Source organism: Cicer arietinum, chromosome 1, assembly GCF_000331145.2.
Source record: "Cicer arietinum cultivar CDC Frontier isolate Library 1 chromosome 1, Cicar.CDCFrontier_v2.0, whole genome shotgun sequence".
Lineage (NCBI taxonomy): Eukaryota > Viridiplantae > Streptophyta > Magnoliopsida > Fabales > Fabaceae > Cicer > Cicer arietinum.
Genome location: NC_021160.2, coordinates 16,798,427 through 16,817,528, shown reverse-complemented (window position 1 = coordinate 16,817,528; position 19,102 = coordinate 16,798,427). Strand labels below are relative to the sequence as shown.

Below are 19,102 nucleotides of genomic sequence, written 5' to 3'. Positions count from 1 at the left end.
TATATATATATATATATATATATATATATATATATATATCTTAATTGTAACTTAACAAATATCTTCATATTCATTAAAATTACCATTTCACCCGTAACGCATAAAATTCTTCGTAAAAGATTCACCGCATTTAATTCAATTTATTTATCGACGAGTAATTCTAATCGGCATCAAAGTAACTTTTTGATCATATAAACTCCAAAATATTATTAACTTTGGCTAAAAGCCTCCGAGCCAAAATCCAAAATACATAAAAATATATAAAGTGTACTTTAAAATTATGGGTCTTACACCTTACACCGATATTTAGATACTAATGATCTCAAAGAGTTGCATGAATGATATTTGTTTGGTTCACACGCGTGAGAAAATGAGACTTTTACTTAAAATTAATATTTTGTATTAATAAAATTGATGTGATACATTCTAAAGTTATTTACTTTTCATCGTTAACTTTAAATAGAAATGCAGAAGTGAGTTTTCTTTCATTAGAACTAGAAAGTAATTGAATCGTAGTTAATTTCAGTCAACATTGTTTCTCTTGAATTTCACCTAAAGAGAATTTAATTTATTTTAGAGCGTAAATAAACATCGATCTAACATTTGGAAGATTAAATTTGCAAATAAATAAATAATATTTTAGTAAATCGCATGACGTTCTTTTACAAAAAAAATATATCAAGTCATTTTCTAGCGTATCTTTTACTTATTACATGATGAACTACTCATAAGAGACAAAAAAATTATAGTCTTTTTTAAAATAAAACAAATATTTTTAGGTAATGTTTTGGATCAAAATCTAGGGCGCTACACTTAGCATGCTTATGAGAAAAAGGACTAACATTTAACATCCATTCAATCACTAATCCATGTTTTCCATACAACATAGAACAAATAACGTTTTGGTTTTGTAGAAAAATATTATGGATCGAATAAGACATATGTCTATAATAATTCAATATGAATAAACGTTTTAGCATCAAGGAGAAGACAATTGTAAGAGTTTTAAAAACAATCATTCCAATACTTATTCAATCATACTCAAGCAACAAAACTCTTCACTCAAGCAAAAAGTTACAACTCTCTTATTATATTCAAGGATCTCTTTATTAAATTATTGCTGATAATCAATCTTAAACAAGTGTTGAGTAGCTTTTGATCGTAAACCCTTTTATCATACACATCATTTGAAACTCAAGTCTATCTCTTAAGATAGTTTGAGAATGTTGTGAAAATCTTTCTAGTTATTGAAAAGTAACATGTAAAAATCCTTTATGGACTGAAAGGTAATTGTAAAAGTCCTTTAAAGATGAATTATGAAATTGATCAAGAAAGATAGTGTGAAAGAAATAACGTTCCTGTGCCAAACACATTAGTGAAAAAACTCACAGATTGTGAGGACTTGATGTAGTCCACCTTAGGTTAACCATGATACATCATTGTGTAATCTTCTTATCGTTAACCTTATTTATTTATGACTCACTAATCACATATCACCTATGATAATCTACTTTATTCATTTTTAACTCAACCATAAGATTCTAGACTTTTTTGTTTGAATCCAAGATTGATCATAAGTTAATTTGAATTAGTTTCAGGAATTAAGATTTTAAAAAGAGATCATAATTCAACCTTATTTCATTATGATTGATATTGCAACTTTGATAACGAAAACATAAAAATACAATTAATAATTGTCTCTTCTTATGGAATATAATGTGGTTTATAGTAGTTAAGAAATTCATATTAAACAAATAAAGTTTTATTTACTCAGTGTAACACTACTTTTGACACAAAACTTTAACCATATTCCATCACTTGATATCTCAAAATATTAATTCCTAACATACCTACAAAACATTTTAATTTTAAAATTATGATTAGACTTATGCATAAAACCAAATTTCATTTTAATATATAAACTAAATTGTTATTAAAAAAAAAAGGATTAACCGAACAATTTAAAAACTAATCCACTGGCTGTCTAAATATTAAATAATTAGGCACATAAAGTTTAGTGTTTCTTTCTACATAGTGTTTCAAATCTTATATTTATTGCTAAATCACTTTTTATATTAATTATTTTGAAAATATGTCGATAAATGTGTATGAGGTGAGTCTAATTGTACAATTGTGTTTAAATATTTTACATTGTCAAGTTAAAGGCTTTTTTAAAAAATACACCGTAAAAGATGTAAGAGCGCTCCTAGTCCTTTAGAAATATTTATAAGATTTAAGTATTAGAATTTTTAATTAATTGTTAACTTTGCGATTTTAGTAATATTAAATTAGGAACAACGATAGAATTGAAAATTAGTTGTATTAATAAGTTCAAGTGGCAAAGATAGAGCTTGCCACCTTTACTCATGTCTCTTTCTTCTTCTTTTCACGTGTTCTAACCCATCTTCCACCTTCATCGTTTTTCATTTTTCAGTAATTCACTCTTAAAACATTTTGAAAACACCAATATCGATTACTGTTCGCCTGTTTTTTTTCCAAATCCTCCATTCTTCCTTTTCTCCCAAATCCTCCAAATACAAAAAGTTCACTTAAATTTCCCAAAGCTTTCAAGCAACCTTGCATTTGGGAATCAACTTATTCATCATTGCGAGTCAACTCTAATTAGTGAAGTAGGGAAATCGTCCGCAAGAGGAGGTCAGAGCTACTTCGAACCATAACCATCTTCTTCTTTAGTGTTGCTTCTATTAGTTCTCTTACATTAACTTATTTTTAGCATGAGAGTTATGGGCGATTTATTCATTGAAATCATTTATTTCTTGTCAGAAATTATTTTGGGGATTGTAAGGGTTCAAATATTTTAGATGCGAGAGAGAAATGAAATCTTTATCATATAGGTGGTTTGAATTTGCACCCAAACAATTTAAATTGACATGCATGCGGTTTCTATATTTGTTTCTCATTGTTGTGTTATTGATTTAGGAATCCCATGATTCTAGGATTTTCATTTTATTGTAAGGTGTGAATTATACCCCTGAAGACAAGTACATGTGCTTGGATGTCTATTCCTGCCTTTGATTGCTCAACGTTAAATTCAAAGTATTTCTACCTCTAGTAGTCTTCTTGAATTTTTCTCTGGTGGCTATTATTGTTAAAATCCTAAGTATTTCTATCTCTGGTGGTTTTCTTCATCTTGCCTATGACTTTTTCTCTATTCTTCGTTCTCTAACTTTCTCTTTGCTTTTTTCCTTTAACTTTGATCATTGTTCAACATCCTCTAAACGTGTTTCCTCTGATTCTTCCACATGATGTATTTCCTCTAATTCTTCCATAAGACGTGTTTCCTTTGATTCTTCCACAAGACACATTTCACGTGGTACTTCTACAAGACACGTTTCCTCTAATACTTCAACAAGAAGTGTTTCCTCTAATTATTCCTCTAGTCTACGCACCCTCTGACTATGTTGCCTCTAGTCCATCCATCCTCTGACTATGTTGCCTCTGGTCCATGCATTCTCTGACCATGTTGCCTCTTATCCATGCATCTTCTGACCATGTTGCCTCGTGTCATGCATCTTCTCACGACGTTGCCTCTGGTCCATGCATCCTCTGACCACGTTGCCTCTGGTCCATGCATCTTATGACCATATTGCCTCTAGTCCATGCATCCTCTGATTGTGTTGCCTTTGGTCCATGCATTCTCTGGTGCATGAATCCTTTGATCTATGTGTTTCTGATAAGAGACTTAGGTTTTAACTCTCACTTGAATTTTAGTACATTACTAAGTTGTTCATAATTATTGTAGATGAAGGATGCACTACATACATGATATAATAAAGACATTGCATACAAAACATATTAAGTTCAATATATTCTAATTAATCAGATCATGCATGGCCTTATTCACGGTGGAACATTTAGGTTGTTCTAGGCATGGAACAATAGGTAAAGGAGAACAATCAGATTGCTGGTAAGGGTTCTGTTAGACCACCTTTACCAATCAGGTCCCAATTATCTTGGTGACCATATCAAGATATCGGGTGACTTTTCCTTGTTTTAAGGAAAAGATTTGAGGTCGTGCATAGTTTAAAAATTTTAATGAAAGAATGTTCAGTTAAGCTTTTATGCAAAATTAAAGTTGAGAACTTCATCATGAGACGCATCATAATTTCATGTTTTTGCACATACCTATGAAAGAAATATTTTTTAAAACTACCCCCTCTTTTTATTTTCATAGCTCACTGACATTTTATATCTCACCCTTTTATTTTTATTTTCTTAGCAATTGGAGGAACTTGAGACTCGCTGGCAATTAAATTTGATAATTTTTATTTTATGTTGTAATTAGACAGTGGTCTTTCCTTTCTATATATAATATATTAAGATTATGTCGAACAAATTGAAAATTATAATTGTTAAATATAGTTTTGAGTTAAATTTGATGATTCTAGATTATTATTACTATTATGTCTTCTTTGTTAAAGGTCTAAAGCATAATTTATTAAGTATTAGTCAGTTAAGTGATAATAATTATGATATTATATTTAATCAAAAAACATGCAAGACAATTAGTCAGAAGGATGGATCTGTACTCTTTACAGGTCAAAGACAAAACAATATTTATAAGATAAATCTATTTAGTCTAGAGAAACAAGAAGTTAAGTGTCTTATGTCAGTAAATGAAGATAAACTAATTTGGCACAAAAACTTAGGTCATGCAAGTCTTACATTAATTTCAAAATTTAATAAACTTCAACTAGTCAGAGGTCTACCTAAGCTTAGTTACAAAACTGGAATTATGTGTGAAGCTTGTCAATATGGAAAACAAACAAAGAACTCATTTACCCATAACAACTCAGTCTCTACCTCAAAGACCCTTTAGCTGTTAAACATAAATCTCTTTGGGCTAGTGAAAACAGTCTCTCTAAGTGGAAATAAATATTTCTTTGTTATAGTAGATGACTGCACCAGTTGGACATGGGTAAAATTCTTAAAAAGTAATGATGAATCCCACAAAGTGTTTTTCACATTTTTCAAATAAGTAATGAATGAAAAGGGTCTTAAGATTGTAACAATTATAGGTGATCATGGAGGAAAATTTGAAAACAAGTTCTTTGAAAGTTTGTGTGATGAGAATGGAATCTCTCACAACTTCTCATCTCCTAAAAAAACCCAACAAAATGGAGTTGTAGAAAGAAATCATATATCACTCCAAGAAATGAGATAAATTTTATCAAACACTTTTAAGCTGAAGCAATTAACATTGCATATTATAATCAAAATAGTATTAATTAGGTCTATATTGAATAAAACGCTATATGATTTATGGAAATGTAAAAAGCCTAACATCTCGTACTTTAAACAATTTGGTTGTACTTGTTATATGTTGAACACTAAAGATAACTTTGGTAAACTTGATTCTAGATCTCAAAAGTGTACCTTCATTGGATACTCTGAAAGATCTAAGGCTGATAAAATGTTTAATAGGGAAACTCAGATATGAAGAATCCGTACATGTTAAATTTGATGACAATCAACTTGACCTTGAAAAGTCAAAGCAAGATGATGATATTATAGATTTATCGGAACTAAAGGAAGCAGATGCAGACAAACTAGAAAAACCTTAAAAATTAGAGGATATAAGAAAATAAGAAGAAGATGACATTTCTTCAGAAGATGAATCTGATCAAGTTAGAAGGAATATCTAGATGGAAATATAAATCGTTATATAAATGTTGAAAGTTATGAATTTCCAAATCATGTTTTTAACTTAGGAAATATATGTATGGTCTAAAACAAGCACCTAGGGCATGGTATGATAGACTTAGTAACTTCTTGCTTAAAAATAAATTTGAAGGAGGACAAGTAGATAATGGACTTTTTAAAAAATCAATAAGATATGGCATTCTTATTATTCTAATTTATGTTGACATTATTTTTGGATCTATTAATTGAAATCTTTGCCAAGAATTTTTCAAATTGACGCAACTTGAATTTCAAATGAGTATGATGGTAGAACTTAAGTTCTTCTTAGGGATATAAGTTCAACAAAGTCAAAAAGGTATATACATTCATCAAACTAAATATACAAAAGAGCTTCTTAGGAAGTTTAAGATGAGTGAGTGCAAATCTATGGCTACACCAATGCTTACCTGTTCACTTGAAAAAGATGAATCAGACAAAAAAGTTGATCAGAAAACCTATAGAGAAATGATAGGATCCTTACTTTACCTTACTGTTTCCAGACCTGACATCATATTTAGTGTATGTATATTTGCAAGATTTCAAGCTGGCCCCTAGGAAATCACATTTAAATGTTTTTAAGAGAATCCTTAGATACCTAAAAGGCACTACCAATATTACCTTGTTCAACAAGAAATCATCATAGTACAAACTTAGTGGATATTGTGGTTCAAATTATGTTGGAGATAAACTTGAGATAAAAAGAATAAGTGGAAGTTGCACATTTCTAGGTGACAACTTAATCTCTTGGTCAAGTAAGAGACAAAACACAATTTCCATGTCAACAACAGAAGTTGAGTACATTTCTGGAGCTGGTTATATCTCTCAACTACTTTGGATGAAACATCAGCTAGAACATTGTAGAAATCAAACACCATTTCATTAAGGACTTTTTTTCAAAAAGATGTGTTTAATATCCAGTTTGTAGACATCGAACATCAATGAGTTGAAATATTCATCAACCCACTAGCTGAAGATAGGTTTGACTTCATCAAGAAAAACTTAAACTTTATTCTTTTACCTAAGTGATGTTGTGCCAACCTTAGAGTAGTTTAGTTTCATACATCGGATAAATTTTATGTTTTATGTTTATGTTATTTTCATTCTATTAAAAAAAAAAGCTCCACTTCAAGTTTTTTTGTCTGATGACAAAAGGGGAAGAAAGATGGTTGATAATGTTGAGAGAAAAATACTTAAAAAAATACTCAGACTTAGAGGGAGCCTTAAGTAAGGGGGAGTCAAAGTATTTAAAAGAAAAATTGCTATAAAAAATACAGTTTTGTCATCATGAAAAAGAGGGAGATTGTTAAAATCAAATTGGTTTTATACTTAGTGTTTTGATGTTAACAAATTTATTTTATGAGAGCAATATATTTGACTTCACGGAGTATGAAAGAAAATTCATGTTTTTGAAGACAATCTAAAATAAGATTTGATTCAAATTTATAATTGAAAAAAATCTTTGACCAAGTTAAAAAGAAGATATGGTCAAGATTTGAACAAGATATGATCAACATCTTATCTACAAGAAGATATGAACTATTTACTAGAAGATTTGATCAAGATTTATCTACAAGAAGATTTAATCAAGATTATCACAAGAAGATATGAATTATTTACAAGAATATTTGATCAATATATACCACAACAAGATATGAATTATTTACAAGAAGATTTGATCAATATATACCACAAGAATATATGAATTATTTACAAGAATACTTGATCAAGATGTATCTACAATAAGATATGAATTATTTACAAGAAGATTTGATCAAGATTTATCACAAGATATTAATTATTTACAAGAAGATATGATCAAGAATTATTTACAAGAAGAAACACTCACAATAAGATACATTTATTATTTGCAAAGATATGATTCAAATTTTGACAAATGACAAAATATTGAATTGGACTTAGTCATATTCCTACTTGTGAAAGTTCAAGAACCGGTCAAACACTATGTTTCCACCCAAGTCAAAGCAAGCAGTAGGAAGGAAGTTACTTCTGAAGAATTTGGAAAAGCAATCTTAACAAAATACAAATAGTATTAATCTAAAGAATTTACAAACTCCATTTTAACAAAATGCGAATAGTATCAATGTGAAGAATTTACAAACTCAATCTAAAAAAAATACAAACATAATCAATTTGAAGAATTTACAAACTCAATCTTTACAAAATACAAACAAAATCAATCTAGAAGAACTGCTCAAATTGGACTCAGAAATAAAAAATTGGCTAAAGAAAACATTATCAAAAAACATCTTGTTTAGAATTATTATTGAATAAGATCGTTGTTGACAAAAGTAGGAATGAAGATACAATTCATAATTAAACAAGGACTAAATTGAAGCCCTAATTTTATTTATAAATAGATACTCAAGGCTGGAGAAGGAGATCATCAAATAACTTTATTTAAGAATAACTAACATTTATTCATTTAAATAATTAGTAACAATCACGTTTATTTAATATTATTAAGAAAATGTTTATTCAAGCTAAAATAAAGAAAAACAATTATTCCTAATGAAAAGGAACCAATTTCCGTATTTTCTAGAATTCTAGTGCATTTTGAAATTTGGTGACAAAAGATTAAAAATAAACTTAGAAATATCACAGAAATTCTATTATTACAAAATTGTCTTGAAAAAAACCAATTTTTACCCCACGTTCGCCGCATGTTAATACTCATCAACTACTCTTGAATCTCCTCGAACTCATTAGTACCTAAAATATTATTGTAAGGGTCAGTTTTTCCAGCATCCACATCAAACCAAAGCTAAACATATAGAAGAATAAAACAAAACATATAAAAGTGAAAACTTCCAATATAAAAAAAAAATACGCAAATATTTATAGGTCCTATTTATTTTAAATAATAAACTTAGAGGATGTTAATATTCACCCCTTAAAAATAGTTTTGTCCTCGAAACTAGTCAGACATGAAAAGGTTAGGGTAGAGCTCTCTCATTTTTTCCTCTAATTCCCAAGTTGCATCTCCAGTCGTTTGGTCCCAAATCACATTGACCAATGTGATCTCCTTACCTTGTATGTGGTTAGTAGTCCTATCTCCAATGCTTAGTGGTGGAATTACAAAGTAAATGTTCTTCTTCAACTGGATATCATCTAGCATGATAATATGGGAAGGATCAACCATGTACTTCCTCAACTGTGACACATGGAATACATCATGCAATTTGGCCAGACTCGGAGGCAAGGCAATCTGGTAAGCTACAAGGCTTACACGTCGAAGAATATGATATGGGCCAATGAATTTAGGAGTGAGCTTCTTAGACTTCAGTGCCCTAACAACTCCAATAGTAGACGTCACTCTAAAAAATACATGTTCACCCTCTTGAAACTCCAGCGGTTTCCTCCGTTGGTTGGCATAAATCTTTTGTCTTCTTTGTGTCGTCTTCATCATTTCTTGTACTAATTATAGCCCCACAATTAGGTTATCACCATCCTGACGCCAACACAAGGGAGTTTGGCACTTACGCCCATACAGAGCCTCATATGGTGTCATCTCAATGCTCGCATGATAATTGTTGTTATAGGTGAACTCAACGAGAGGCAACATATTATCCCCACTTCCTCGTTCATCTGAAACACACGTTCTAAGTAAATCCTCCAAGGTCAGAATAGTCCTTTCTATTTGTCCATCGGTTTGAGGGTGATAGGTCGAACTCAATCTCAACTTAGTACCCAGGCCTCATGTAATGTTCACCCCAAACGAGAAATGAAATTTGGATCTCTATCTGACACAATGCTAGAGGGTACCCCATGTAGTCTAACAATCTCAGAAATGTAGATCTTTGCAAGTGTAGTCACATCATAAGTAGTCCACACAGGTATGAAATGGGCAGATTTGGTCAACCTGTCGACAATCACCCAAATGGAGTCAAACTTTCGTTGAGTCTTAGGCAATCTACGACGAAATCCATAGATATATTATCTCATTTCCATACTAGTATATCTAATGACCTTAGTTGTCCCCCTGGTTTCTAATGCTCTACCTTGGCTTTCTGATAAGTCAAACATGAAGTCACATATTCTGCTACCTGTTTCTTCATTCCCAACCACTAGAACTTTTGCTTAAGATCATTATACATTTTGGTGGTACTAGGGTGAATACTCAACTTGATTTTTAGGGCCTCATCCAAGATAGTCTTCCTCAATTTTGTATTGTCGGGTATACAAACATATCTATTACATCTCAAAATATCATATGGGCCCATCTCAAATTCAGGTGCCTTGCCGACCGCAATCAACTTTCTCTTCTCCTGAGTCATCATGTCTATCACTTGGAGAACTTTAATCTCATTTATCAATTCACTATCTATAATGATCATTCCACAATGCACTTTCCCCGAGGAAGAATCCAATTTAAGATCCAAGTCACAGAACTTCTCTACAAAAAGAATTCTAGGCAATTTTTTGTGTCATAACTATTAGTATAAAAGAATTATAAGATAGTCTACACACCTTCCTATTCTATTTCCATACATATTTTTGTTTTCTTCTAAATTCCCAAATTTTCCATCACAAACAAAAGAAAGAAAGAAAGAAAGAAAGAAAGAGAGAAACATAGTCTCCTTCGTTTTCTCACACCATCATTATCATCAAGTCGAATTGCAATTTTCTTTCTTCTTTTAATACCATCTCAAGTAAAGTTTGGACTTATGACTTGTTCTTTTATTCCTGGGACATAGAACGTGTTGCTAGGAAGTAAAGCACCTAAAGTAAGGGTTTTCCCCATGCAAGATTAGGGTAGATATTAAATTAATAGTTTGTATGATACTGATATGATATCTTGATGTATTAAAAGAAAGATGTTGATTTTATGTTTGCCTTAAAAAGTTTAACTATGATGTTTTGTTTTTATGAGTAATATGTTTGTTGTCATATATTTGATGTAAAATTGCGATGTTTCTGTTGTCTAGGTGTACTAAATTATAAAGTTATGATTTTTATTATGATCTCATGAGTAATATGTTTGTTAAGATGTTATTAATTTAAAGTTTCGATTTTTGTACTATTTCATTTCAAAATTTTTATTTTTATGAACACTATATGAGTCTTGGGGGAATTGATGAAAAGTTTTGATTTTTAATTATGATAAGATGATTAAGTTGATTTTTGTGATGTTTTTAGTGGTAAACCTTGATTTGTATGTCTAAATGACTAATAATGGGATAAATTTTATTGTAGAAGAAATAAAGTTTATATTTGCATGTGTTCTTCGTTATTTGAGTTTTGATGTATATCAATAACACGTCGCTAATCCAATTTTATAGTTTATAAAATGACTCTAAGACATTTATTCACGTATTTTTGTGTTATATATTTGGGATAGCAAAAATTAATGATTCTTAATTGTAAGTATCCATGAGAATAAAACCTTGATCTCATATGTGATTAAAATTTAACCTTGAATATTTTATCTTTGTGGTTGCCTAAGTGGTTGGTGATTTATGTTTTAAATATTGTTATCTTTGTGGTTGCCTAAGTGGCTGGTGATTTGCGTGTTGGACATTGTTCTCTTTGTGATTATCTAAGTGAATGGTGACATGTACCTTTTGAGCATCATTAACATTTCATGACATATCATATGCATCTTTGTGGACGCCTATGTGTCTGGTTTAATTTTCCCTATTGGTATGGGTGACTTCTGTGTTGACGCATGTGTGGCTGGTTATATCTGGATAATATACTTTTAGGAGCATGCATAACTTGCATACATTTTATTATTATTTTTATTTTGATCTAATTGTTTGTTCTAAGGTGAGTTGCTACTTAATTTATTTAGACACATTTTATGATTTTTAATACATCTTTGTGAATTCTTAAAGAATCAATTTCTTTAAATCTTTTATTACGAAAAGATTTTATATTCATATTTTATGGTTGTTAACTTATTATTTGGTTTAATTTTTGTCGTGGTATGAACTAACCCCTTACACCAACATTTAGGTACTAATGATATCGAAGAGTTGCATGAATGGTGTTTGTTTGGTGCACGCGCATGGAAAAAAGGTAGATTTTGACTTTAAAATAATGTTTGTATTGATAAAACCGAAGTGATACATTTTTAAAGTTTATTTACTTTTCATCGTTAATTTTAAATAAAAATGCGGAGGTGAGATTCCTTCCGCTAGGAAAAATTTGAATCAGTCAATCTTGTTTTTTATTTCACTTGATTCCTAACAATTAGCAAATTATCATTGCAAAATATATATATATATATATATACATATATATATATATATATATATATATATATATATTAATGATGTGCTACTCCTAAGAAGAAGAAAAAATTATTGTTGTTTTTAAAAGAAAACAAATTTCTTTAATTAATGTCTTATCAAAATCTGCGACATTACAATTATCATGTAGGAACCAATTTAATCAAATAATGATAAAGTTATCAACTTAGTCAAACACAATTCAACTCCTTTTTAATAAGGGTAAAATGACGTGATGCAAACAAAGAAAATAAACATAAGAATAGAACAACACAACCAATTTATCTTGGTTCACCGCCAATACGGTAATTATGTTTAGACCGTTCAACCTAAAAGATTTAATACACTAATTCACCAACTGAATTATACTTCCGTTGAACACCTACTAATCAAATTGATTGTGTTCAAGTCTTTTCAACCTTCTAGCTAAGTACAGTCAAGTTGTTGAGGAATGCGACCACTACTAGGCTTGGGAGTTTACAATATTGTACTCTCAAAAAATATTTCTCAGTACTTAGACAAGAAAAAAGATTAAGAGCAAGAATGGATATAAGGTTGTATTATGCTTATTGTGGTACGTTATTGCTTATTTTTTTCAATAAAGCTTTCACGTCCTTTTATAGAGATTTTTAGGGTTTCTGGTTGTTGTCCTGATTGCAAGAAATTAGTATGTATCATGAAGTTTCGTATCAAATCTTCATAAATTGATTCGTCATTAAACCTTGTCAAAGATATCATTGAAATTGATTTTGCGAATCTTGACATGAAGATAGAAAGAGCATAGGATATTATGATCAGAGTATGTCACATAGACCTTTAGAAAAATATAGATTTAGGGTGTTTAGCAGAAAATGCACAAAAGAGTCAGATGACCGGATGCTTGATTCAATTATCAGAGACACAAAATCACTTACTTGTTAAGGTTATTATAGTTAAAGAGATCAAATGTTTGTTGTGATTATCAGAGGCAGAAAACCACTTGCTTGTCAAGGTTATCAAAGGTAGAGAAAATAAATGCTTGTTGTGATTATCATAGCCAGACTAGTCAGAGCATTGTTTGTATCAAATAAAGTCAGTAAAGGAGCGTTTTAGAGCGCGCTCACCAAACTTAGAATATGGAAAAAAGAGTGGAGTCTTATGGTTCGTTTAACTTGGACCAAAAGATCAGAGGATGCAATGGGGACTCATATAGAATAACCTGATCTGAAAACTGCACACTAAAATAGAACATTAGTGTTTTAAATTGTTCATACAAAATAATTTTTGTTTTAACCAACTTGGTTCTAACACACCTTTTAGTTGAAGTCTCTTAGTTACCTTTATTTGACTTTTATTTTCCACCTCTATCACAACTGAAAATTAATTTTGACTTCTTCTTTTCTTTCCGACCTCTATGTTGGTATGAGTAATGATTACAGCTACTCGATTTTGTCAGTCAACCTCTCTTGTCCATGATATGACAGCTTCTCGTGACTCAAAAATTTGATCAATTGTGAATGTTTCGGTCAAATATATACATAATTGTGTTTTTGTAATCCCTACTTAAAAAAACAATTTAAAAAAAAATATATACTGGATTTTTCAATAATATGAAATTTTTGGTATCGCAAAATGAAAATGTATTAGAAATTTCAAACTTTAAAATTTCCGGTAACTAAAATCAACTACTGGAAATATCAAAGCTAAATTTTTCGAAGAGTAATTGACTACTGGAAATTTAACAGCAAAATTTCGATACACAATTTATACTACCAAAAATTTTGTTTTTCCAAAAATCTAGAATCTTTTGACAATTTAACAAAATTACATACTGGATTTTTTTAAACAAAATTTCTAATACTGTTAATTTGTGTACCGAATTTCGATTTTGTTAGAAAAAAATTTACGTACCAAAAATATTAATGGAAGGGGTAGGATTTTGGAGCAGTTTTTTTTACAATGAAATGAGTAAAAATGAAAACCATAAAATTGGATTTTTTATTTTTTTACATATTGGAGGATTGAGGGGTACAAAAATCAATTTTCTATCAAGGAAAAAAAATGTGTTAAATTCAAATACTATTGGCCTTTCATTACATTCATGTTCCACAAGCACACAATATTACAAGTTATCCATCATCCATATATAACAGATAAAGTGATAAAACCATTTTTTCGTTCCATCTAACAAATTCAGCTACTGCAACCTTTGTCTAAGTTATGGCTTTAGCCATTTCCTCCACTTCATTATCAAGTTTTGCAAACAGGTCCAACTCTTTCTGTTCCAGCCATTTAAACTAACTTATTATTATGCTAATGTTTTCTTAAAAGATTGGTGTCTGAGAGATTATTATTAATTAAATTGACGTTCATTTTACAACTGTTTCTGAGAGATTTTAACTCTGTCGGTCAAAATTACAAAGTCAAATTCTTACGACTAACATTTCAAGGACTACTGTTATGCTTATTTTGATTTAAGTGTTTAATTCTTAAAGTATATAGTTTGTATTTGGATGCAGAGAAATATGTCAAAAGGTTTTCACACAAGGAACAGCAACAACATCATGGTTAAGCAGAAGAAGAAGCATTACAATTAGAAATGCAACAAAAGGAGTGTCAGATGTATGTGAGCCACTTCCTCCAGATAGGCCATTGTGGTTCCCTGGTAGTTCACCTCCTGAATGGCTTGATGGCAGGTAAACCAGTTTCATGAACTAATTATTTTTGTTATAACTAATTGTTTTGTTAATTTGTTATGGTAAAATCACCCTTTTACATTTTTGTAACACTGAAATTTTAGATATTCTTTTAAAAAAGTTGTTTTCTCTTAAATTTTTTTTAAAAAGTTTAAATTTTACTTTACATTTTCAAAAAACCATTTTATTTTATGTAGAATTTCTGATATGAATTTGGAGAAGAGTTTAATGTAAAACAATTTTGAACTTGACATCCAATTAAAGGATACCATTTTGGTAGATAAATAAAGTCTAGCTAAGCAATGTTTCAGATAAGAATCGAATTTGAGTTATTTTGAATGATTTGTCTCTAAGTAAAACTCATTAAACGCTTGAATCCGATCTTTGATCGAGTCATTTTGGTTTAATATAGCACATCAATGTTTTATATTCTACATTATATATCATTAAAAATTATCCATTTCTACAACCATATGCCATAATAGCCTATCATTAAACAACTTCAGCATAGTCGTTTAATCTTCTTCCAATTGCAGTCTTCCTGGTGATTTTGGTTTTGACCCTCTTGGATTAGGTATGTCTTACTTTCACTAACCACATCAAATTGATACATTTTAATACAATGTTTTAAAAATCAAACAGAACACCAAATCGGCGAGACTTATAGGTTATGGTTCAACAGCTTTAAACCGTTCCAATTGAATAACCGAACCATAGACAGAGCCGGTTCACTGTTTCAATATTTTTTAAAACATTACTTTAATGTGTAGTGTTTTATGAATCTGGATTTGTTGCAGATGACTGCACTGCATTCACCTCATCTAGACCGTCTTATCATAATTGGACGGTCTAGATGTGTCTGACTGCAACCAATTTGGGTCTGTATTTAACCAACAAGTAATTAATTAACCTATGAAATTAATCAATTCAGGGTCTGATCCAGAGTTACTTAAATGGTTTGCACAAGCAGAGCTAATGCATTCAAGATGGGCAATGTTAGGAGTATCAGGAATTCTAGTACCAGAGCTACTTCAAAACATTGGTTATGTTGAAAACTTCTCTTGGTTCAATGCTGGTTCTGTTGAATACTTTACAGATCCAACAACCCTATTCATTGTGCAACTAGCTTTAATGGGCTGGGTTGAAGGTAGAAGATGGGCTGATATAGTTAACCCAGGGAGTGTTGACATTGAGCCCAAGTTACCAAATAGGCCCAATCCAAAGCCTGATGTTGGTTATCCAGGTGGGTTGTGGTTTGATCCAATGAGATGGGGAAGAGGTTCACCTGAGCCTGTTATGGTTTTGAGGACTAAGGAGATTAAGAATGGGAGACTTGCTATGCTTGCTTTTGTTGGGTTTTGTTTTCAAGCTATTTACACCGGGAATAGTCCTATTGAAAATTTGATGGCTCACCTTGCTGATCCTGGTCACTGCAACATTTTCTCGGTAATTAGTTTTCATTTTTGTTACTTACTTCATTCATTTTGCATATTGGAATTGAGTTGTGACAAGTCTATTTCTGTCTATTACTCTATTCTATCCATTATCTAATTAGAAGAGAATAAACACATAAATCAGTTCTTGAAATTCTAGAATGGTATAAATCTAATCCCTCGCATTAACTTGGTAATATTGAGGATGAATTCGAAATTGAGTGAACAATGTTAGGGATGGGTTTGATAATAGATGCAGATAGGAGGTGGACGAACTAGATTAACATTTTGCAATTCCATAGATCATTTTGCAACTCCATAATTTGAAGAACAAATTTAGATAGTTATTCAATTAGAAAAGTGCTAGCAAAATTTACTTTAACGCTATTTTTTGTCTCTTTATGTAAGTGACACCATTTTATATGGAACCCATTTCTAAACTAGTAGGACTTGCATGAATTTTACTGAGTAAAAGAAAGTGCTGGAAAAAAGATTGTAAGTGTTACTAGTACTTTACATCATGGTTCCAGTTGCAATTATGTTGCAAACCTTGATATTGAAGTGAATGCGAATAAATGTGACTGATGCGGCAACAATTGCGATGTTGTGAAAACCTCCAAAACCTTTATATTGCGGTCCCTAATGCAATTGCAATTGCAATATTGTGGATTTTAGAGTACCTGCAACAGCAATTTCGGCTTCATTTTCATGTAATATAAAAATTTGCAGCATAAACGCGGCCACAAATACAATTTAAAACTATGAATTACTACTCATTTAACTATTAAAAAATGATTTGTCAAGAAGTAAAAATAAAATAAAACAGCGACACCTTAATTACTGGGGGTGGATTTCTAGCACATTTGCCCATCCAACTTTGTTTTTGAACACCTGCAATTACTACTAGTTATGTAAATTTCACTGACGAGGATGGTAATGACAAAAGTTTTCACATGTGCAGGCTTTCACTTCAAGGTAGTGAGTGCTATATGATTTGGAGAAGCATCAGAATGAACCTGAATATAATGCTGTGCTAGAAATATCCATTATTTATAAATTATATGTAATGTGTTTCATAATCTGAGTTTTACAATTGACACGAGATTTTATTCTTTAAAACAAAATGAAAATAGAATTGTTTTTTCAATTGTTTTCTGCTTTCCATGTAATTCATAATTTGGAAAGCTTGAAGCTTCTTGTATGATATAAAACTGGATCATTTAATTTGCATCAGTTGATCCGTGATACTGCAAAGAGTTGTGTTCAAATGCTCTGTAACCTCAGTCACAATTGCATTGCGGTTTTAGCAATATAAAAAACTGTTATGTTGCGTCCCATCGTTGACTTCTAAGATGTAGATGATTATCCATGTGTTATTTTTGGGACATGCGTTTAATATGCAGAATAGCTTCATGAACTGGTAACTCCCTAATCTTGCCAAATGATTGTAACTATTTTTATTAAAAATTTCTTATAAAATTTATGACATTGAGTTGAGAGTACATTGTAAGTCCCCTGTTCTGAATTTTCCTAAAGAAAAATCACCATCAAAATTGTAATTTGTGAATCGTCAACATAGATTATTGTAACTTATATTATTGGATTTGTTAATGCTGAATTATGTTCCTTCTCATGTCATGTTTTAACTGGCCTTAACCAATTTGCACTAGATACTTCAATTTTGTATGAGAATGACTTGCGTAATGCAGTATGTTATCAGTAACAAATAATAGGACAGAATATTTTTTTCCTTCTGTTTCCTCCATATTTTCAACTTACAACATCCTAAATTTATCCAAATAAAAAACAAAATTCTAGTCATGAACCTTAAAGTTGTAATTAAGATCCTTTATTTGATATCACATTTTTTTATTTAAATCTTCAGACAAAAGCATTGAAGCATTAGACAAACCAATCATTATCTTGGCAGTCTTCACGTGATGTATTTTCCGTTCCTTGATTCTCTTTTTTAGATGAATCCTTTATTTTCTGCAAAATTAAGGATGCATCCCTGTGAAGGAGCTAACAGAATAATAGTGATACCTATCCCTGTGCATAGACTCTAATAAATAACAGTTAGTAATTGTATCTGTTTTGAATTCACACTTCAGTTTTAAAATCAAAATAAGCTTGTTATTTGTGCACCTTTTAAGTGTTTATTAAGGCGGATTTTACTAAATTACTTTTTCCGTCTCACAGTAAAAGTCATTTTAGCATCAAAAAAGCAATCTCAAAAGGAATGTTATTAACAATTTTCAACTCAACTTTAAGAATTATTTTTCTATATTATCCTTCAATGATTAATATATATACAATTTTTAAAATATTATTATATTTTGTTTTAATAATAGTAAAAAATTCACTAATAATTAAGATGATTAGTTTGATAAAATTACTTCTCTTATTCTTCTAATTATTATATTTTTTAATATGTGTGCAAACACCTTAAACGACATTTATTGTGAGACCGACAAAATAATATTTAAAAATCACTTAAAACTTTAACAACTTACAATAATGCTCTTAAGTTCCGTCTTTTTTAATTCTTATAGTTAAAATAATGATCTAATTAATATAAATTCCACGAAAAATGAATATGTATTTATTTTTTTTTCTTTCTTATTTTTGTCAAACTAACTCGTATTAAATCATTGTGACCATCCGCAAAACACCACAGAAAATTTAGCGGCATATCAATGTTTTATAGTATTTTAAAAAATAATGAATTGAAGTATGCTTGCCAAAGTTTCCATGCTCTAAGTTAAAAATTCTGAATTGATATTTGAAGTGTAGAAAATAATTATTTGTCTTGGTTGACGGATCCTTTGTATTCTATGTCAAGAGTAGAAAACCCCTAAAATGCATGTGACTTGGTCAACGCAATAAATCCCCACAGCCTATATCAACTCCAACAAATTCCATGCAATCTCTATTCTTAGAATCTAACAACAATTTTTGGCAAAACACCATCATCACCAATTCCCTCTCTCTCTCACCTCCAAAACACAAAACACACACACACAAAAATGTCACACTCTTT

General features: G+C 30.4%; 3 protein-coding genes across 3 annotated transcripts; 1 reads left to right on the top strand and 2 right to left on the bottom strand.

Annotated features, from left to right (window-relative positions):
- Positions 1–8,638: 8,638 nt before the first annotated feature.
- LOC140921074 (uncharacterized) lies at positions 8,639–9,130 on the bottom strand. The gene has a single exon (XM_073370893.1). It carries the CDS (start codon positions 9,128–9,130, stop codon positions 8,639–8,641), a length of 492 nt encoding a protein of 163 aa, XP_073226994.1.
- A 299-nt stretch (positions 9,131–9,429) lies between these two features.
- LOC140921073 (uncharacterized) lies at positions 9,430–10,058 on the bottom strand. Its single transcript, XM_073370890.1, has 2 exons — positions 9,817–10,058; positions 9,430–9,583 (listed from the first exon to the last, which is right to left on the bottom strand). The coding sequence occupies exons 1-2, from the start codon at positions 10,056–10,058 to the stop codon at positions 9,430–9,432; spliced, it is 396 nt and encodes a 131-aa protein (XP_073226991.1).
- Positions 10,059–14,032: 3,974 nt separating this feature from the next.
- On the top strand, positions 14,033–17,316 carry LOC101494214 (photosystem I chlorophyll a/b-binding protein 6, chloroplastic). The gene is made up of 5 exons (XM_004488043.4): positions 14,033–14,200; positions 14,453–14,629; positions 15,166–15,203; positions 15,561–16,075; positions 17,024–17,316. The coding sequence occupies exons 1-5, from the start codon at positions 14,154–14,156 to the stop codon at positions 17,039–17,041; spliced, it is 795 nt and encodes a 264-aa protein (XP_004488100.1). The 5' UTR covers positions 14,033–14,153; the 3' UTR covers positions 17,042–17,316.
- The last annotated feature ends 1,786 nt before the right edge of the window (positions 17,317–19,102 follow it).